The 22,473-nt window shown below is 42.5% G+C and overlaps 1 protein-coding gene across 1 annotated transcript in view; it reads left to right on the top strand.

Moving 5' to 3' along the window:
* The first annotated feature begins 628 nt into the window (after positions 1 to 628).
* GRTP1 (growth hormone regulated TBC protein 1) overlaps positions 629 to 22,473 on the top strand; it is a 73,452-nt gene continuing 51,607 nt past the window's right edge. Inside the window, exons 1-5 of the mRNA XM_004450745.5 lie at positions 629 to 902; positions 1,471 to 1,622; positions 8,226 to 8,384; positions 11,987 to 12,111; positions 16,304 to 16,400. Coding sequence (XP_004450802.1) covers positions 829 to 902; positions 1,471 to 1,622; positions 8,226 to 8,384; positions 11,987 to 12,111; positions 16,304 to 16,400 — 607 coding nt within the window. The 5' untranslated portion in view covers positions 629 to 828. The remainder of the gene's footprint in view (positions 903 to 1,470; positions 1,623 to 8,225; positions 8,385 to 11,986; positions 12,112 to 16,303; positions 16,401 to 22,473) is intronic.

A 22,473-nucleotide genomic window follows, 5' to 3' on the forward strand; every position in this document is an offset into this window, starting at 1 on the left:
AACCTGCCTTTTGACTGGGACAGGCTACGTTGGCCGCACAGTAAAGTTTTAAGGAATCTACTAAGAACACATATGGGATTTATTTGCGGATCCACCCCACCCGGCGCGAGCACCGCAGAAGGCCCGCGGGACTGAACATCACCCCGCGGCCCCTCGCCGGCCCGGGCCTCGGGGTGCGCGTAAACCAAGGCCCCAGACCCCCTCACCTGGACCCAAGGGCGCGCGCCCAGCCCTCGGGCGGCTGCGCAGGGGACGAGGCCCGCCGGGTCGCCCCCGCCCGGGTCCGCATCTGCCCCGCACCCCCGGCTCCGCAGGGTCCCGCGAGGCGCTCGCGCGCGCGCCAAGTCCCCGCCCGGATCTCGCCGCCCCGCCGGCTCCCGCGGCCTCCCCTCGCCCCGCTCGGGACCGACGCCGGGGACCCCTTTGCAGCCTCCGCTGCGCGCCACGGCAGCGCCCCCGGGGAAGTGCCTCTCCGGCTCGCCGCGAGCAGGTGCAGCGGCGGCTCCCGGCCCCCGCCGGCCTGTCCGCGCCCAGGCGCCGAGGGGGCCGCCCCCGCCGCGATCGCCCCCGGGCCCCGGCGCCCAGCGGCCTCGCACCGCCTCCTGGCGGCCGCTCCCGGGCCCGGAAAGAGCCGAGGAGCTCCCGGAGTCCCGGGAGATGAACTTTGGCTCCGCTCGCCCCTCGGCCTCCACGGATCCGCCTGGCTCCGGGAGGCGCCGCCGCGGCCGCTGAGGACTCGGGCCGCCAGCTCCGCGCCCAGGGCGCCGCCTTCGCCCCCGCGCTCCCCGCGCCGCCTTCCTGCGGCCGCCGCCTCGCGATCCCCGCGCCATGGACCCTGCGCCGGGGGAGCAGGGGCGCCGGGAAGACGCGGCTTCGCAGGCGGCGCGGGACCGGGTCCCCAGGTAGGTGGCGGGTGGGGGCCGCGGTCGCCCTGGGGACGTCCCTCTCCCGCGAGGTGGTGACCCATTGCCCAGCCTCGGCGGGGTGTGCGCGCGCGTGTAGACACAGCCACGTCCCTCGCCGGCGCTGCTCTGCGCGTCGTTTGTCATCCCTTGGCTGGGAATCGCCGCCACCGCGCCGCAGTGGGCAAAACCATTCTCTCCTGGCGGCCCGGGACGAGCGGCCGGGGCTCCCCGTCTCCGGGCTTGGTCTCGCCGGGAGGAGCGGTTTTTCGGTGGCGCTGCTCCGCGGGTAAAAATGGTAACAGTTCAACACTAGCCGGCTCTGAAGTTTGCGCCTTGTGGCTTTTCCCACGCAGGCTCTTTGTCCTTTTCCTTTCCCCCAGCAGCCGCTCTCCACCAAAACCCTGATGATTGGCCGAAAAGTTGTGGGTGAGATTGCAGAGAAGCTTACGGTCTTAATGCCACGATACTCGGCCGTGCGCCGTGGCTTGAAAGACGCCCCCGGCTAACACGTGTGCAGACGCAAAATGTATTCTTGGTCTACGGTTCTTTTCTTTTTGTATTGTAGGGTTGATCCATATGGATTTGAACGGCCTGACGACTTTGATTATGCCTCTTACGAAGAATTTTTTTCCACCTATCTAGTAATACTTACTAGAAGAGCAATTAAGTGGTCTAAACTTTTAAAGGGAAGTAGTAGCCTCCAGAGAAGTATGAGAGGTGAGTTCAGAGCTTAATGCGCTCACGCATGTCAACAAATGATTCTGACCCGACGAAAATCCAAGTGAATTGAGGTGCTACAGAAAAGCACCCGTAATTAAATTCCTAAAATGGAAAGGTTGCCTGTCAAACTTTGGGTGTGTGTGTTTTGGGGGCTATGCCGAGGAACACAAGGTTGCAAAGCCTCAGCCAGGCCAGAGCTGCCCACCCCCTTACTCAGGATAAGCAAGTGCCCTTAATTGTGCACCTCCTGGGAGCAGAGAAGAAAAGGAAAATGTGCATGTCCTGCTCAGGGTTCAGGATGGCTCTTAAAACTTTGGCTTCAGTTAGAACTTGCACTGTTGAGGTACAGGAACATTCTGTTCCTTTTCCGCCTTTCAGATGGGGCCTTTGTATTAGATGCGAATGGGAGGTACAGCATTCTTTCCAGAGAATCTTATCTGGGAGCTGGGAAGAAAAGTGACTAAATTCTTACTCCTCAAAATTAGATTTGGCAAGCCTCCGTTTATCCTTCCACATGACAGAACGTTCCTGTTCCCCAAGCCAGAGCCCTACAAGATCTGAAATTATTTGCCACCCTCACCCCTCTCCTCCCTGACCCAATTCCTGCTCTCCCTCTTTCCTTGACTCATTCTGCGTGTGGTGGCTTTCTCGCTGTTCCTTGAGCTCAGCTAGTCGGCTTCTGCCTCAGGACTGTTGCACTGTGTTCTTTCTTCTTTCCCCTGATACGCACAGGGCGCATGTCACTCAAAAGCCTCCTCAGTGAGGTGTCCCTGGATCCCTGTCTAAAATCGCACATCCCTTCCTACCAGGTGTTTCCTATTCCCCGTCCACACTGTATGATCCACATTTCCTAACCTCTGTCCCTCTATTTTTCTCTTCATTGCTAACATGTTATGTATCTTATTTATTTTGTGTATTTGCCTCCTTTACTAAAATTAAAGATCCCTGCCTGCGGGGATTTTTGTTTCATTCATTGCAAAATCCCTAGCACCTGGAACAGTGCTTGGCTGGGATAATTTCTTAAATACTTACTAAATGAATGCATGAAAGGTAGGCCTACCATGTTACAGATGGGGTGCCGGACAAGAAAATCAGTATTGGTCATGCGGGGTGGTACACACTTTGGTAGAAGTGGGCTCATGGAATTATGGGAACTCAAGGTGGGGCAAAGGGGATTACCAGGGGGACTTCCTGAAAGAGGGTACACCTGAGTAGCTTCAAATGAGCATGGCTGTTAATGAAGGTTAAGAGGTGGGGGCAGGGGTCCAGGTGCCGAGGGACTGAGTTGTGTGACCAGAGTGTGGGGTACGTCATGAGGTGGGGCAGGAGATGAAGTCAGAGGGCCCCCTAGACTTGGGCCAGGTGCAAAAGGGCCATTTGGTTAGTATTCGTTCATGTTCAGGCCAAGAGAAGCGAACTATTTAAGGCTGTTTAAAGCTAGGCAGGGGCATGTTTGGTTTCTGCTTTTAAAAAAGGCATCTTGGTGAGTGAACAGGACCCAGAGTGGTGGCTGGCACATAGGAGGTGCTTGAGACCTACTTGTGGGGTTGCCTGGAAGAAGGCTGGATGGAGCAGGTTGATCTGCAGGACGTGCTGTCTGCTCAGGCGTGGGACTTGAGCAAGTGGCACTCGGCTTCCTGGGTAGGACTTACCCTTCCACAGACCCCTCCTTCTTAAGGTCATTACCACCCAACCTTCTGATCCGACAGTAGCATCCATTATGAAGACACTATTTGTCTTTACTAAGCATTGGTAGTAAGAGCATTTCATAAATCCTTGAGCTGGAAGGGATCTCAAAGATTGGTCTTATTTTGCTTTACCATTGGGCAGACCCCTGCGGCTAGTATCCTCAGGTGTGAGTCGAATTAGGCTGGTGATTTAGCCCTGCTGCCACTTCTGTATGGTCATGCTGCCAGCTGAGCATCTACGTCGCTCTTCTCCTTTTGAGTCATTCTTTAAAAGTTAACTGCTCTTTTAATTTAAAAAATTATACATATATAAAAATTAAAGGTATATATATCATTTATGTACATGGTAGAAATATTTTAATTATACCAAAGGATATAAAATGAAACTGAGTTTCTCTCCCACCCCAGACCTGTGTCTTCTCTGTAGAGGTAACTGCTGGTGGCTCTTCTTATGTCTTCTTCCAGGAATAGTATCTTCATGTACAAACATATATACGAACGGCACCCCACTCTGCACGTGGTCCTGCTGTTTGCCCAGAATGCAGGAGAAGCCCTGTTATCCAATGCAGTTATGGTGGGTGGTTAATTTTAGATTACTGACCAACGGGTCAGTTAAAGCAGGGGATTGTTTAAAAAATGATACTTATATACACCTTTTATTTTTACATAAAATGCAGATGCACATTTGTTTTGATATCTTTGGTTCTATCCTTTGATTTTATCCTACTATTCTTCCTTATATAGAGTAGGTCAGCTAATTTGAATTCTGTATCTTCTTTCTTGCTTAAACCACATTATTAATGTATTGTCTCCATTTTTAATATCATGGTTTTCTCCCAAAAGAGCAAGAATAAAAGGCATTTTGGAAGCAGTCTGATCAGAGACTACTTCCAGATTTTTATTCTTTTCCTCTGTCTTGTACAGTTATCTTGCTTACACCTAATTCAGAATTCAGTGTTTTGTTTTGTTTTGTTTTGTGCTTGCCTCTATCAACTCTTTGCAAAACATTTAACTTGGTTTTTATTGAAATGACTTTCTTCTTTTTATCTTGACTATTTAACCCATTTAAGTAATATTTAATTAAACTGCATAATTATGGTAGCAAGTATAATTGGCATAAACAGGTTTGGGAACAAATATATCTGATTCCTGGTGGGCTGTCAACGCAAGTGTTGACAGTCACAGTGTCGGGATGAACTAGAGATGTGTAGCAACCTGATATTTTTACAGGAAATGGAGAACACTGATTCATCAGGTGAGCGAAATGTGGAGGTTGGGTGGGTTCCATGATGTAGTGTGCCCTGGCTTCAGTATGGTTTCCTGGTGTGACATTTGGGGAGCCTATTAGCACTGGCAAAGCTCTAAGGAAGATGATTATCAGGCTTAAAACAGAAGTGCATGAGTTATTTTGCAAATGTCAGTCCAGTTTTTTTCCTGCTACACATTCTAGGCCAATAGTCAGGGATGTGACATCCCCAGGGAAAGATTACATGGTACAGAATGATGAACCCACAGTATGGAGATTAGTAGCCAACTCAGTTTTCAGAACCATGTCCCTGAACTTCAGCAGGCACATCTTCAAATCCCCACTTTTATCCTGTTCTTCAACCTTATCTTGTTTTTTTGGGACTACTGTGTTTTCATTTTCTTTCTTTCTCTTTTTTCTTTTTAAATCTGTACTTAACTATTTAATGTCTCTAGTAACACAATTATCCTCAAATCTTACAGCATGTCTTAAGATGACAGCTATAACTTGTTTGCTTGATTATGCTATTTGTGGGATGCAAAGACCATATCTTTTTCTATTTCTATAGCAAATATCTAGCAGGAGCCCTTAAGAAGACAGCCTCCTCTTTCTCCGTAGTTTAGAAAGATGTATAAAAGACTTAAATTCAACAAATTTGCTGTAGTCTTTCTTCTACTTAGTTATCTTTATTCCTGTTTCTTTTCCCATTATGCCCTTAAGGGTCTTAGGCAGGAGGAAAGCATGATAGCCACTTTGCTTCTTTTAGATCTCCTTCATAATGGCTTAGAATAGAAGCACCATCTAAATTAAAATTAAATTGCAAAAACATTAAAAAAGACAAATAGTAAAACATTGGGGATTTGCTTAACTAATAGGCAGACAGTTAAAAGTTAATTCTCTGGGATCTTCCTCTTTAACATTTTCCCAAACTTATTTTACTTCAAGCTTCATTTCTCCTAAATACATAGGAGAGGAATTGCTGGTCATATGGTAAGTGTATGTTTAATGTATAAAAAGCTGCCAAATCGTTTCCCAGAGTGGCTGTACAATTTGTATTCCTACCACAAATGCACGAAAGTTCCTGTTGTTCCACATCCTTGCCAGCACTTCAAGTTCTCAGATTTTTTGATATTTTAGCCGTTTTTTTGTCAGACTCTCTGGTCTCAATTGACTTTCTTTTGACCCTTTGTCAAAAAGCCCTTGCTTGTGTTTGGATGGGTCTATTTCTGGATTCCTTATTATATTTTATCCTTTCACCTGATACCACACTGTCGTGATTATTGTGAGTTTATAGTAAGCCTTGCAATCAGATAGTGTGACTCCTCCAACTTTGTTTTCAAAATTACTCTGGCTCTTCCAGTTCCTTACCTTTCCATATATTTTTGGAATCAGATTGTCATTATCTACAAAATATTTTCCTGGAACATTGATTGGGATTTTTTTCTTTTTAGGAGGTCCCAGGGGTTGACCCTGGGATCTTGTACATGGGAAGCAGACACTTAACCAACTAAGCTACAGCCCCTCCATGTTTGTGATTGTATTGAAGCTATAGATGAAGTTGGAAGGAATTGACTTCTTAACAATAATGAGTCTCCCAATTCATGAGATCAGTATCTCTCTCTCTCTATTTAGATCTTAGATTTCTTTTGCAGAGTTCAACATAGAGATCCTGCAGATATTTTGTTAGATTTATACCTGAGTATTTTATTTTGGGGCATGGCATGCTATCCAATTATTCATTGCTAGTATGTTGAAATGCAGTTGATTTTTATACATCCTTTTTGTCACCTTGTCTCTAAGTAGGGACAGTCCTTGCCTGTGTTGGGACTGACCACCTCACGAATGATTAACAACTCATTCATGCATTTCTGGTCACATTCCCTTCTAAGGGGCCATGAGATCTACAGCTAAACCTCAAAATAAATCATACTAATTTAGAGGGAAGGTCAGGCTCAATTATTAGTGTCTGACATTTAAAAAATAAAACAAAGCTTATGATTTTCATGTTCTTACAGCAGTATGAATAGACCAGGTGTAGTGGGATGATGTTGCCAGAGACATGATCCTCAAATATGCTTCTAAGGAGACGAGGGTTTCTTAAAAAGTATTCATTGATCTCCAGTGGATGATATTAGGGCTTGTTTTTCCCCTCCCCCAGACCACCTTGTCACCCATGCATTCTTTCAGCAAATATTTAATGAGCATTTACTGTCTCCCACATGGTAGTCCAGGAATGGAAGACCCAGCAGTGAATAGAAGGAAAAAATTTTTTTTCTTTATTGAGCTTACATCCTGGTGCCATTAATTTGTTTAAGTTACAGAAGAGGATCACATATTTTGGATCACTTTGGAGTTTGAAATAATAAGGTTTTATTCTGCCATGCTCTCCTTGACTGTAGCTTATAAAGTTATTTTTATAACTTTTTCTTATAATTCATACAGCTGATGCCTCAGATAATTTTCTTTTATGGCAACTTGTGGAATTTTACTAGTTGCATATGATTCTATTTTTTTCCTAAAGTATAGTTGTTGTTTTTTTTACAATAATGGTCTTCATAATATAATATCAAATGAAAACAACAAAGCTTTGAGTATTTGCTTAGAAAATTAACTGTTTAAGCTAACAAAGCAAACAGATTTTTAAAAATTAACTGTTTTGTGGATTAAATCAAGGTCATTAAATGCACAATGTAGCACCCCTTTTTTTAATGTAACTAACTTGAATGTTAATTTTATAATCTTTTCCTATCTGCCTGCAAAATTACTCAATATTGATTAATTTGGTGGTTCATATTTCTTGGCTTCTTTTCCTATGTTTCGAAGGCAGTTAGAAAATTACTAGGTACTTTTTCACATATTTATTGTCAGTAAAAACATCCCTATAAAATGAAGTCAATCTCAGTTTACAGTGATTAATTGAAAAGCTTGAGAGTATTGTTTCTTGGCAGCTAGAATAAAAACCATCGATGGGCGGACTTAACAGGAATCATTGGCTCAGGGTTTCAGAGCCTAGAAGGCTTGCTCCTTCCCAGGGTCAGTCTCTTCTGAATGGCAAGCAGTCTTGGGCATCCTCGCCTTTTTCACTGCAGGACCATGCATGTGGAAGTGTCTTCTTTCTCTTCTGGGTTCCCCTGACTTCCAGCTTCTGGCTGCTCCCTGTGGCTTCTCTTTCTCTGTCTGAATTCAATTCTGTTTATAAAGGAATGCAGTAATCCGGCTTAAAGTTAGGCCCCATCTTAACTACAGGTGTCGTCATCAAAAGGTCCTCTTTACAATGGGTTCACACCCAAAGGAATGGATTAAGATCCTGTTTTCCTGCGGTACGTAACGCCAAGGCCCTGTCTTACCACTGTACCCTGTCCACCTCCCCCACATTCCTTGACTGCTGTATAATGGATCTGGGAAGTCCCCCTCCATCCTTCCCACTTAGTCACCCACTCCCGTGAGCACCCCGTGGAAGCTGAGCTCTGAAAACCCAAATCAACAGGTTGCCCCACCGCAGCCTCTGTCCCCAGCTCTCACTCCATTTCTGTCACACTCGTTCTTCAGCCCCATTCAAACATCCCATCCCTAGATTCCCCAGTTTTCCCCATCTCTCAGCCCCCTTTGGCTGCCCAGCTTAATACTTGTCTGTCCTTCCAACACACCCACTTCTCTCTGTTGCAGTGAAGCGCTACATCCGGAAAGGTGTTCCTCTAGAGCACCGGGCCCGCGTCTGGATGGGCATGAGTGGGGCTCAGGCCCAGATGGAAAAGAATCCTGGCTACTACCACCGACTTCTCCAGGGACCCAGAAATGACAGCTTGGAGGAAGCGATCAGGACAGGTGATAACTGTTATTTGTCCCTCTGGTAAACGGCTGTGTACCTAGAAGGAAGCCCATCAGGCAACGGCAAGGATCTGTGTTTGCACCCAGTTTTTTTAAAAGTCATCGTGTTGATGAAGAAACTTACATTGTTAAAGATGCAGCAACTGATTTTAATTTGAAATTATATTTTCCCTCAAAGAAAAATAAAAGCTTAAGTGTTCATGAGGGAAGAAGAATATTTGTAATTTGTTCAGCAAATATTTGTGTGCCTAGGCAGCTAATAGGGAAAATGGTATTGAAAAGACCAGATTTCTTCTGTGAAGAATCTCAGGAAAGTGAAAAGGCAGTCAAGCAAGGAATCGTAATATGTAGGATAATTGCCTTAAGGGATTTGTACCTAAAATTAATCAATGTAGATTTATATTTATATAGCTACAAACATAACATAAAGCCAAACACCACAATTTTCTATTCTTGGAATCAGCTTTTTGGATATCAAACTATAATAATTTTCTAGAGGTGCTGATAATGTTGGCCCTTCTTTATCTTTTGATACGGTCAGTCAATGCATAGGCATAGGGTTACTTACTCTTAAAAGTCTAAGTGCTCAAAAAAAAAAATTTAATAGTTAGATTTTTACGGAATACATCTTTTTGCCTTTCTGATTTTCAGTTTTTGAGAAATACCAATTTAAATACAAAATACCTAATTTTAGAAAAGCCAATTACTTTAAAGTGCTGAATATGGAAGGCATCAAGAAGGGGCTGTGTCCCCTGCGTGAGGAATGGCCACCCTTTCTTCCTTGCTGGCAGCCCTGCTCCAGCCCTCCTGATGTCTCATACCCACAGGGCTGGGGTCAGTGGAGAGAGGGATTTCCCAACAGAAGCTCCGAGAGCCGAGGGCTGACACAGCCCACGGGTGTGGGAGCCAAACTGCTGCATCCTGATCAACGGAATACAAGATACAGCCAAAGGTCGCCCAACAGAAGCAGTAGCTGGCGCCACATGGCCATGGCCTGGCTACTCATCACTCGCTTGGCATGGTCAGTAGAGCTTTTTCAGATGTAGAAGAGAATTTAGGGTTAAGGTAGGCTGAGCTTAGGAAACACAACAGAATATTGCTGTTGGCTGGAAAAATGAGTTTTAAAAACTCTGTTTAGCATCTTTGGGTAAATCATCCTGCAGTGACAGTATATTGGATGCTTCATTCCCACAGAACCAAATGTACACCTGTCTTAGTTTGCCAGGCAGCTGTGACAAATACCCCTCCGTGGGTGCGCTTAAACAATACGAATTCATTGTCTCATGGTTTGGGAGGCTAGAAGGCTTGCCTTCTCCCAAATTCGTTAGCACCCCCAGGGTGCTGATTTGCCAGCAATTCTTGGGTTTACGTGGCTTTTCCATGACATAGCAAAGTCTTCTTTCTTGCTTCTGCGACTTCCAGGTCTTTATAAGGTCTTTAGTAATCCTGATTAAGAACCACCTCATTCAGTTGGCGACACCTAACTTAAAATAACATCTTCGAGAGGTCCTGCTGACATGGGTTCACACCCATGGGAATGGATTAAGGTTTCTGGGGCACGTAACTCAATCTACCACAATGACATAGAAACATAGACTGAAAATTCCTGTTCATGTCTGCCTCTGCAATGGGAAAAAGGGGCAGTTTCATCTCCTATAAAAAAAGTCCAAAATATATGGAAATATTTTTCATAGTATGAAATGTTACATAGTAATGACCAGAGTTGATCACTAGTTTGAAATAGTCAAAGTCCTCTCCTCTCGCCTTGACCGATTCCATTTTTTTGGAAATGTTTTGAATTCCAGAAAAAGGTTCTCTTTTGTATAAGGCACAATAAAAATAATGTGTGCCAAGCATTAAGCATAATGTTCTTCTCAGATACAATTTTTTTATATGCAAAGAGAAGGCCTGGGGGGCAGAGGTGGGGAACAGAATACTGTTGCAGCATTTTAGAACATTTTTATCAGTGCTAAAATAGAGGTTGGATTTCCTTAGGCATAGATTGGAGATAATATGCATGCTCATCTTATAGCATTGCAGAGAAAGTTAATGATAGAAGAATAATGTATTCTATCCACCTTGGATACAGAGATAGAGGTATTGATATATACATATATATATATATATATTTACACACATACATACACCCAATTCATATCAAAAAGTATCCCAATTCATTTTGGGATAATCATACATAGTTCAACAACAAACATGCCACTAATCTAATTTTACCCAGTCACTAGAATCAGAAAAAAATGTAATTATTTAACATGTCCTCTCTAGTCTACCTGTCTACAGGATTAATATATAAAAGTCAATTTAAAAAATTCACGATATAAGAAAATATATTTAAAAATCATAATAAAAGTTAAACCATGGTATAGTTAATATGACAATTATAAAATGTGCTTTCATCAGTTGTAACAAATGTACCATACAGATGGAAAGTGTTACTAATAGGATGGTATATGGGCATCCTGTGTTTTGTGCATGACTGGTCTGTAAGCCCACAGCTTCTCTTAAAAAAAAAAAAAAAAAGTCATGCTAGCAGGTCAGTGCGAGGGCATAGTTTAGTCTTGGTGCATGTGTGTTCCCCTCCCCTGGGCCCTGGGCTGGGGCAGATTGGCCAGAACAAAACCACGTAATAAGATGCTGGCGATAGGCTCGGGACTGACCACTGACAAAGGACTGAGGAAGTGGGGCATCGTGATAAGCAGGAAAAGGCGAGGGCAGAGAAACTCTCCTGCATACAAAAGCCGGCAATGCTGAGTTTACTTAGTTCTTCATGTTCAGTTTTGTCTGTTTATCTCTGAGAGGGAGGAACCTCGGTAGTTTCCACCTCTTTATTTTTTTTTAACCTTCAGAGTTGGGAAAACTTTTCTAAAATTTTGTGTAGCATGTTTTCAATTTTATCCATCGTGCTGGAGTGCAGAGGGCGAAGCTTGAGAACAGAGGCGAGTGTGGGCCGTGGTGGTGGGCGGAGATGGGCGGCCGTGAGGGTCCCTAGCGGGACGGGCCGTGAAGACAGCTGAGGCTGTGCGCCCAGCGCCTCCCTCGCCAGCTGGCGGAGGACGACCCCTGCAGCCCCGAGGTCCCCGGCTCTGAGAAATCCACTCTGCCATCCCTGACGCTGAGAAAAAGAACTGTTGGGAATCCAACCTCTATCCCCTCGTGCTTCAGCCCAGAGCAGGGCAGGGGAATGCCAGGAGTGAGCATCTCCTTGGCTGCCTCGAGGCTGCTGGTGCGGGGAGGGCAGGCCATGGGGTATGTTTTATGGTCCTTTCCCAAGCAGGCAGAGTTCTTGATGGAGAGCCGTGGTTCTCAGCCTTACATAGCACCTGCGTAGCTTTGGAACTGTTCCAGTTCAGCCTAAGCCAATTAAACCAGAGCTCCTGGGTGTGGGGCTCAGACAGGCTTTTTTTTTTTTAAGCCCACCGGGTGACTTAAGTGTAAAACCAGGGTCAAAAACTGTTCCTTAGATCGTAACTAGAATCCCAACACTCTTAAGGGGGGATACACAGGAATGAATTTAAAGACCTTGCAGATCAGTCTGCTGTTTCTATCACTTGAACAATTCTTTTTCATGAATCTCCCAACAGATATGAACAGGACCTTTCCAGACAATATAAAATTCCGGAAAACTGCGGATCCCTGTTTACAAATGACCCTGTACAATGTACTGCTGGCATATGGGCATCATAACCAAGGTGTGGGGTATTGCCAGGTAAGCAAGTTGGGGGCCGTCTCAGGTGAGCTTGTAGGAGTCACATGGCTACTGGACACCCATCCATTTACAACAGTGAGATTCTCTAGTTATGAGTTGAGTGTACTTTATCAATCCAATCCATACGGACTTAGAAAAGACTTTAAATATTTCCCAGTTAGAAAAGTAGTAAAACCCCTACTGAATGACTTCTTTTTAGCGTCATATGATAGTTAGGTGAGGGTAGAGGTGGAGAGTTGGGAAACAAGTAAGTGAACACAATACAAAGGTAATCAGACTCTAAATTACCCAAGTGCAAATTGTGTGCGGGTGACTTCGTGTGTGTTGTAGGGTGGGTGTGCGCCTATGAGGTTACGTTCTGGAAGTCCGAATTAAAGATAAGGGAAAAACCAGGAACTGAGGTGGTGCAGCTAACAGGGAACCTCTCTCCACACCAGAGGTCCCCAGGATCGAATCCCAGTGAATCCTAGAGCTGATAAAATGAGAAATGAAGACCAAAAAAAGAAATAGATACAGAAGATTACACAGTGAAGGATATAGACAACAAACACAGCAGGGCAGGGGGAGGGGAAAGGGGAAAATAAAATAAATCTTAAAAAAAAAAACCCACTTAACTTTAAAGATAAGGGAACACTGTACTTTACTGCCTACTGTTTTCAGTCACTCTTGTTTTAGATTTGCTGGATAGACCGGCATGTGATGTCGGGAAAAATCTTTTCTCGTTTGTTTATGAAGTGGTCTTCGTTTGGGAATATATCACAGGGATACTTTTATATGTAATAGAGCCAAGAGGAGCCTTTATACTTAGGGACAGTCAAAAGTCACTTATTTCTCTTTGTAGGTGCATGTGCCTTTTATAGCCTGGCTTTTTCTGCCCCGTGGTGCTGTTGCAGTGTCTTTGTGCCTAGAGAGCAGAGGTGGAACAGACTGTGGAAGCTGAGTTTTGCAGGGGGCTTACCAGGTTTTGAGGGCTCCGTGCAGTATTCTGGGCTGTGGGCGGGCTTGCCTCTGTGGATGTTTTTAAGAGAGCTCTCACTGCCTTTTATCCCGAACGAAAGCACCAGATGATATCCTGTCACCATGGTTGCGAGCATCAAGCACATGGCTGTCAGGGGAATTGGAAAGCAGCTTTTCCTGCTTTTGAGTCGACATGTTTCACATCCTCTCAGAGGCTGCCAACTTGTTTAAGGGCTTCCTCAGAGAGGACAGTGGATGAAATCCATATGATGGATAGTTTTTTTGTTTTGTTTTGTTTTTAAAGATATTTATTTCTCTCCCCTTCTCTGTGTCTATTTGCTGTGTCTTCTTTGTCCACTTCTGTTGTTGTCAGTGGCTTGGGAATTTGTGTTTCTTTTTTTGTTGCATCATCTTGTTGTGTCAGTTCTCCGTGTGTGCGGCGCCACTCCTGGGCAGGATGCACTTTCTTTCACGCTGGGCGGCTCTCCTTACAGGGCGCACTCCTTGCGCGTGGGGCTCCCCTACACGGGGACACCCCTGAGTGGCAGGGCACTCCTTGCACGCATCAGCACTGTGCATGGCCAGCTCCACACAGGTCAAGGAGGCCCGGGGTTTGAACCGTGGACCTCCCATGTGGTAGACGGACGCCCTAACCACTGGGCCAAGTCCGCTGCCATGATGGATAGTTTTAATCTAGCATTCATACTTGGATGATTGCTCCAGATAATTATCAAGGCCAGGGAGCCAAAAGCGCTTGGTTTGTTAAATAAAACGTTTTTGTTTTTATTTTGTTAGATTTTTTTTCTTTATTAGAGAAGTTGTGGAAACACTCTCATAAATAAAAATTTTAATAAACTTTTATGCAAAATTTGGGTTGCTTTAGCAACTTGAGCTCCTGCTTTATAGTACTTGCCATTGCTTTTTGGCACAAGCAAAGGAAGGGGGCTCCAGAGATGAAAGGAGGGAAAATATGGGCAAGGAATAAAGCAAACCTTTGAAAAGACCAGCAGCAAAGAGATGTAATAGCTACTACTCATCACCGTATCTAAATAATTCATAAGGTATAATTTTACAGTGCTCTGGTCCACGCAGGTGGTGTAGGCTTAAAGATGAAGCCAGGAAGTGTCTCTTCTTCTCAGACAGAATTCCTGCCATCCTCAGCTTTTATTTACTGCTATTAATTTATTGTCCAGTATAAGGAAGTAGATTTTAGGAAGTTGGAGGAGGCATAGAACTATCTTGAGATTATTCCAGTGCCTGTTCTTTTGGGTTTTTAAAATAACTTTATTTAATGAAACCTATACAATTTTAAATGTTAGCCTGGTTTCAAAACTCTACTGGCTTTTGCTCATATATGTATAGAGTCACAGAGTGCATACTGTTTTGTGTTCTGCTTTTTACCTTCAAGATTATTGTATAGCATTTCCATGCATCAACACAGTTGACACACTTGCCATTGGTGACATAGATGTAATTTCTTTTACCAGCCTTAGTTGACATCATTTACTCATTGGTTCCATTCTCAATCATAGAGACGTCACGTGCTTCTTGCCTTCACCAGTGGCAATAATATGATTACCTCTGTATAGGTTACTTTTGCTTTATTTAGTCACATTCTTGGTGTCTGTATTTTTTAAGCAAACTTACAAGGTAAAAAGATATGAGTGACTGTGTGTGTGTATATGTGTGTGTATGCACATGTGTTTTTACTCTTACTATATATTACCACATCAATTTCCAGATTAAAATAATTTATAATACTACTAGCAATGTGTAGGAATATTTGTTTTCTGCAGCTTATCCTTCTAAATTTTGCATCATGTTAATTTATCTTGTTGGTTTATAAAAGCTGATTTTTTTTCCTTATTACAAGAGAAATATATTTGCTTTTAAAAATACAAGCAGAAAAAGAAAATCAAAGTCACTTAAAATCCAGTCACCCAGAGATAACTCCTCTCTGTGCTTTTTCACAAAGCTTAGCTGCTTCTTCAATTCAGAGTTTCATACAGTAATGTCTCCTGGCAGCATCTGCCCTTTGGCAAGTGTGTGCTGTGAGTTTTTCAAAAGAGTTTCCGTTATAAAATTCTCTCTCAATATTTCCCTATGTCAGATCATGTTTGTATTAGTCTGCCAAAGAGATACCAATGCAAAGTGCCAGAAATCTGTTGGCTTTTATGAGGGAGTTTACTTGGGGGGGAGGGGGGTAAAAGCTTTCAGTTCCAAGGCTGTAAAAAGTCCACCTAAAGGTACCATAAGAGGTGATTTCTCACCAAAGTCAGTTGCCACTTGTTGAAGCAAGATGACCACCCATTTCTGACTGTTCTCTGCCTTCCCCTTCAGGCTTACCCATTTCTTCTTGGGCTCCCTGGGCCCAGCCTCTTGAGGCTTCATGCTTAAATGATCCTGTAGTCCTCTGTCTCCTGGCACAGGGCTTGTTTCTTTCCTGGCCACCTGAATAGGTCTTGTCTGCTCTGTTCACCTCTGATCTCAGCTATAAGCGATCAGGCAAATGACTCCTCTTTCCCCCCCCCCCCCGCTTCAGCTTTTCGAGCATTCTCCATTCTGTCATATGGCAGATTAAAAAATGACAGAGCTCTCTCTCTTCCTATTGTCTCTCCCTGTGAGTCCATTTATGTCAGACCCAGCAAGGGGCAGGGAGTCATGCCTTACTGACATAGTTGGAGCAAAAACCCTAATCTTAAGAGGTAATCTAATCAAAGGCCCCTCAGCTGAAGTTAATGCAATCAAAGGGTATCACCCAGATGAATAGTTTACAAACATAATCTTTCTCTTTTTGGGATTCATAAAATAATCTCAGACTGCCACAATGTTCCTTATTGTTTATATAAAATACGGTCATTGGTGTAGGTTAACCTCCGATAAATAGTTTTGTGCTATTGGTATATATGAGATAAACTTTTTTTTAAGGAAACAGTTCTAAGTTATTTTATCACAAGGCTACTATTAGTTGATGAGCTGTCTTTGATTTTTAGTTTTTAAAGGCAGTATTCAGAAGAGTTTCATTTAAATATATCCTTTTTATTTGTTTTCATGTGAACTTGATTAACTCTATACCTAAATGGTAGCACCTTAGTATCTAAAGTTATAAAAAAAAAATCACTCTAGAATTGTGCAAGTTTAAGGGATGAGCAAGAGAAATGGAAGCTTAGTAGTTACAGAATCTGGTGGTTTGAGATGCAATGTAGGTTTTTGTTTTTCATTCTTCTAATTTCAGGGAATGAATTTTATAGCAGGATATCTGATTCTTATAACAAAGAGTGAAGAAGAGTCCTTTTGGCTACTAGATGCTCTCATTGGAAGAATATTACCTGGTATGTCGAAAATTCCTATTGTATGTCTTAGCTGGTGTTATCAAAATATTTTAACTGACAAGCCAAGATTTAATTAAAACATAATTGAACTGTTTGGGAGCTGAGGTTAAAAATCTTTTTCAGTTAAGTTAAAGAGAAGAAAATATTTAAGTAGGTTGGCTCCAGCTAGAGCAGCTGGCATTTCTGGACCTAGTAGAGTTTTCTTCCCTCTCAGTCTTGGAGCTCGAATTTGGCTGAGACCATCTGCTTGGCTCATCTGTTACTCAGTCTGTGCCCTTTTGTATTGAGACTTGTAGAGGCATATTGCAATTCTGATTAAGAAATGTTTTACGAAATCTATGAGAAATCAACTTGGTTTTATGTAGATATTTGTTGTTGAGTTTGTGAATACTGGTAAGAGCACAACAATTGTCAACAATTATTACTGTTTAGGGTGAAAGGCACTCTTTTCATGTATTTCTACTTCTCTATAATATTAATAAATACATTAAGCACCAATTATAGCAAAGCACAATGTAGACTATGAAGTGTAGTGAAAGATCCTATCTGTCCTTGGGTGGGAAAGAACTTGTAAGCAAATGCTGTTTTCTCCCCTTCCCCAATCATAATTGTGGTATTGGTTAAAATGAACCTCATACTTAACCTTACTGACAAAAATAGTTGCAGAGGGCAAAATGCAGCCTGGGAAGTGAGCAGAGAGAGATGGGGAAGTCCTTGCTAATTGGTGGATGAGTATGTTATGGTCTCCCAAAGTCAGACTATGAGCCCTGGGTCAGTTGTATTTTCTGTGCCTGCTTCTAAGATGTCCCTCTGTCTCCCTCCATGTACTGCCTCCCTGAGTCAGAGCTACGGACAGTAGTGCTGAGCCCAGTGATGGCCCCATAAGAACTACCAGGACCTTCTCAGAGAACTGTCTCCCATTTCCAGGAACTTAGAGTATAGTTAAAAAGATGAGAGGTGTGTGTAGCTATAGCTACTGAAATTGAGCACTTACTGTGTTGAAGGTTTTATACTACATTGCTCATACATTCTCATTTAATTCTGAGAACAACTATACCATGTAGATGCACTTACTGAGTCCGTTTAACAGATGAGGAAACTTAAGATCTAGGGAATTTAAGTGATTGACCTGATGACGTGGCTGTGTATAGCAGAGCCTGGATTCAAACCCACAGCTATGTGACTCTAAAACCTATGCAATGAAGAGATGAAACTGGCATGGCATTATGAAGAAAGACCGAGATCCAGATTGACAGTGGAAATTGGGAGTGAGAGGGAAAGGAAAGTCAGGTTGAAAAGTCCTCAAGGATAAGGGAAGACCAGTGATTTCCAGGCCAGTGACCCAATGAAAAGAGCATTTTGTAAAGATTAATTTGGTATCAGTGAGCAGAGAGATTGAGTAGGGAGATCCTAGAGTGGGGGCTAAGGGCTAGGAAACTATGCTGTCTCATCTGAATGCAGTGAGGGCCCTGACAAAAATGGAATGGAGCATTAAAAGGAAAATGGTGTTGAGACTTTCCAAATGAAATATTTATAGGGCTTTGTAACAGTTTCACTATTCTTGCTTCAGTTATAACCAGAGACTAAATTATGATGAATGTTTGTATCCATGATCAAATGAGTTCTTTCCAGCAAATACTTGTTGAAAGCCTGCTATGTGCCAGCACTGCTCTTGGTGTTTGGGAAACATCAATGAATAAAACATAAAAATCCCTTTGTGTAGTTTACATTATAGCAAGAGGGCCAATAATGAACAACAGAAATCCCATGATAAATTGGTAAATAATGTAGGGTATTAGAAAGCGATAATTGACAATTAAAAAAAAAAAAAGCAAGGGTCCAGATTTTCCTTAAAGTGATAGTGTAATTGCATAGATTAGATTTATTTTTAAGTCCAGAAAAGATCATTTCCTATGATATTTGATTCAGTTAGACCAAACTGCAGTACAAATAGTTTTTGATTCAAAAACAAAAGACCAAAAAAACTGTTACTGTGGCGGGTGGGAGGGGGTGGAGTGCAGAAGGATTATTCTTGTCATTACGGCGCTCTCCACATAGCAGAGAAAATAGGCAAATATGTTATGTTTTCTAAATTCTGGTTACCCAGACTAGGTCATTTGGATGGCACAATTCTGCTTTTAATTGCTGCTTTTAAAAACTATACAAAGTAATATACAGATATAATCTTGTCTTAGTTTTCCAGAGCAGCTATGACAAATACCATGCAACAGGTTGACTTAAACCATGAAATTTATCGTCTCGTGGTTTTAGAGGCTACAAGTCCAAAAACAAGATCTCAACAGCATTTTTACATCCATATGCAGACTTCCCAATCTCAGCGCAGAACTCCTGTGATACCAAGTGTCGTCTTCTAGAACTGAGGATGGTAGTCACATTTAGTCACTGTTCAAATAAAGGCATCATGTGAAAGCTGGTAGGAAGATTAGCCTAGTTACGGCCATTTCCTTGGGTAGAAAATGATTCCTTTGCATTCTTAAAAAAGAATAAGAACCGTGCGCTGTCTTCAGTTGTGACTATGGAAGCTGTCTCAGACTTTGAGAATGGGGGTGGGGGAGAAGAGCCCCACCTTGGGATATTGCATCCCGTATGGAACCAACACAGTAATCAATTGATATGTGTCCTGAAAAACTGGTTTGACCTGATTACAAGTGAAATACAGGGAAACAGGCTGATAATTCCTTATCCCAGAAATACCTCAGCTCAAGCTAGAAGGATGTGGCCAAGATGTGGACCTGTAGGAGCTGCAGCTCACAGCCACAGATATGCGCAGGTGGTGTCCCTGAGGAGTGGAGGTAGGAAGGAGTATTCCTCCAAACAGGTATTGGCACAGGGGGTCTTTTATGTATCTCTGTTACTTAACTTTTCCTGTAGGATCTCCCCCACGTGGATGTCATGTTTACACAGCTTTACCCTTCTACAAAAAGCCTATGCTTTTTGCCAAGGAGGCAGTTCCTCCCTGGGGTTAGCTCATCCATTTTGGAATCAGAATACGTAGGTTTGTAACCTCAGCAGGTTCCTAACCTTGTATAAGCCTCAGCACTTACATTATACGCTGTGAACTTCTTAAATGAGATGAATGCGTGGAAAGCACTTTGCACAGTGCCCAGCACAGCCCAAGCCTCTTTATAGCAACTCTTACTACAAGTAATGTTTATCATAAAAAACCTCCTCAGTGTATTAGGAAAAGAAGTGATATCTGTTTCTCCATTCAGGGTCTCCTAATTAAATTCTAGCAGATAAAGCTTTATTGAGTATAGACTACTGAATTTAAGATAGTTATTCTAATTTAGTGGGCTCTCAGGTAGTTGTCCGGTGTTCTCAGTATTTAAGCAGAGCTCTTAGCTACTTGTAAAGTTTAGACACTTCTTAGTTTTGAGAACATTTTCTCAGTTGGCATTGCTTTTGGCTGTCTGTCTGTCTTTACATCCATCCAATTAGAACAATGGGATGAATTGGGCCCAGGATGTGGTATTTATGAACAATCCAGGTTATTCCTTTAGACCCTCAGTTCACTTACTTAGTGTACTTGGGAAGAAAAAGAAAAGCAGAAAGTATTGGTCAAAGGGCCTTTTGTGCTTGGAAGAGCATCTTGCCTGGCATGAAGTGAATCTTTAAGATCATTTTTTTCAAAGTGGTATCTGCATTTTAGAGTTAGCAAAGGTTTGATCAAGGCTTGATTTATGAACAAGCTCTTTGTGAAGAAGCACTGAAATTTTTCTGCTTTCATAAATGGACACCTTGATGACTTCTCAAGGTTCTTTTTATGTTGTCACAATTTCATTTTACTTCCATATAGTATAGTATCTTTGCATTAAAGTAAACTTTATAAATCCAAATTTGGCAATAGAATGGTTAAGAATAAAAAACTTTCATGGGGCGCAGATGTGCTCAAGCAATTGAATGACCACCTCCCACATGGGAGGTCCCAGGTTTGGTTCCTGGTACTTTCTAAAAAAAACAAACAAAAATGACAAACAACAAGCAAACTGTTGGAGAAAAGTGGCACTTGCTGGGACGTGGAGACTGATTGACTATAGGCAGAAAATGTATTTATTGAGAAGCTCTCCCAATGGAGTCTGAAGAACAGACTTCAGCTCCCCATGGTAGGGTTCTGCAGAGAGACTTCAGCCCACTCCTAGAAGTGGGGGATTTGAATTTATACAGAACTTTACCAGGTAGGAAAAGGATTGTTGGTGGGAGGGAGTTGGGGGTCCAAGTAAGGTGCAGGGGTTGATAGGAAGCCCTAGAGGTGAAAATTTTTCCTGATGGTGACTAGAAGATAGTGGGTTAGGGAGTTATGGTTTCTTGGAATGCTGCAGGAGCAGATGTTTCTTTGTTCTGTAGGAACTTTATCTCCCTCTGAAATGCAGGTAGGGAAAGTTTCCATTTCCCTTTACTCCAGTCTCTATGTGGTTTCTTTGTTTAACCTGTGGGGAAGTGCCATGCCCTTAGGCACATAGGCTTATGGGAGATGGGGTTAGCATTTCCCCAGTGCACATTAGGGGAAACTGAGCTACAGCTTGTTAATTATTACAAACCTCTAACACAAACAAACAAAGGCGCCAGTTCAGAGGAGCCAATGTGGCTTGGCGGTTGAGTGTAGGCATTCCACTAACGAGGTCCTGGATTCATTCCCTGGTCCTTGTACCTCAAAACAAACAAACAAAAACACCTCTCATAATATAATGTACCCAATGGAGGTGGGTTCAGAATACTTCATTCACTCACTGCCATTCTATTCTATACAATAACGATGGCATTGTAAATATATTAGCAAAATTAATCACAACAACCCTGCAAATTAATGTGATTATCCCTGTTTTATGTTAATAGATGAGGTAAATGAGCTTAGAGAAATATAATAACCTTGCCTAAGCCAGGTTCAAGTCCTAGGCTGTTTTTTAGAAAACATTTCTATTAATCTATTTCTGTTCCAGTAACTTAATGGTGTATGAACTGTTAAGAACCATGATCTTGTTTTGAGTATAATAGTATGTATATATGAGTATAGAATATATGCTTTGAAAATTGTAATCTGTGTGCATTCTGGGAGTTCTGCCAGACAATTGCATGCCTTGTACAGCTCAGGAGGGGAGGTGTGAGGATCAGTTTGTTTAATTAGCAATTTAATAGGTCTCTTAGCTTTTTACCTGTGAAACATGTTGGGACTGCCTTTCATTATAGCTTCTTCTCATTACCTTTGTAGAATCTGGAAAGATAGAGCACTTGGAATACCATTAGTGGTGCAGTTTTCCCTAAAGCCTTTTACTGTGCATTCATATCAGGATAGGAAACCTTGGAAGAGAGGGAGCGGCGAGTATTTGGTGGTGCCCTTTACCCTCTGATAGCTGGGTTGGTAGTACGTGAGAGGACTTGAAGATGTTAGTAATTGAATTGCACAAGGGTGATGCTTGTCTTCTGCCTTTTCATCTTATTTTTATGTGCAGAGATGGACTTAACACTCCCCTCTTGCCTCCTTGCCCCCTTAACATACTCTGGGGTGTAAAGAATTTACCTTCATTTTTTCATAATTATTCATTTAAAAATTTTTTGCCAGTACTTTTTGAGAAATAATTTACATATAATAAAATGCAAAATCTTCAGTGTACAGCTCAATGACCTTTTAAATATATACTTGTGTTTTTTTAGATTAATATTTATTTATAGTTTTAAACAATTCTTTTATTAGAGAAGTTGGGCGCTAACAAAGCAGTTACACATAATGTGCAGAATTCTCATATATCACCCCTCCACAAACACCTTGCATTGTTGTGGAATATTTGTTACAGATTATGAAAGAACATCATCAAAATATTACTACTTAGTATAATTTTTAAAGGAAGTCCCCACAGGGACAAATACGTCCCTAGAATTAAACAATGTACATGTCTGAAATCAGTCACTTAATTAGAGAAGCAGTTCTAATGCCAGTTGTTACTATTTTGTAATTGCAGAGTGTAACAGAATGTCTCTGAGAGGGAGTCAGCCTCTTTTAAGGACTCATCTGTTACTACAAGTTATGGTATAGATAAAATGTATTTTTAAAGTAATG

This window comes from Dasypus novemcinctus, chromosome 15 (genome assembly GCF_030445035.2).
Source record: "Dasypus novemcinctus isolate mDasNov1 chromosome 15, mDasNov1.1.hap2, whole genome shotgun sequence".
NCBI classification, from domain to species: Eukaryota; Metazoa; Chordata; class Mammalia; order Cingulata; family Dasypodidae; genus Dasypus; species Dasypus novemcinctus.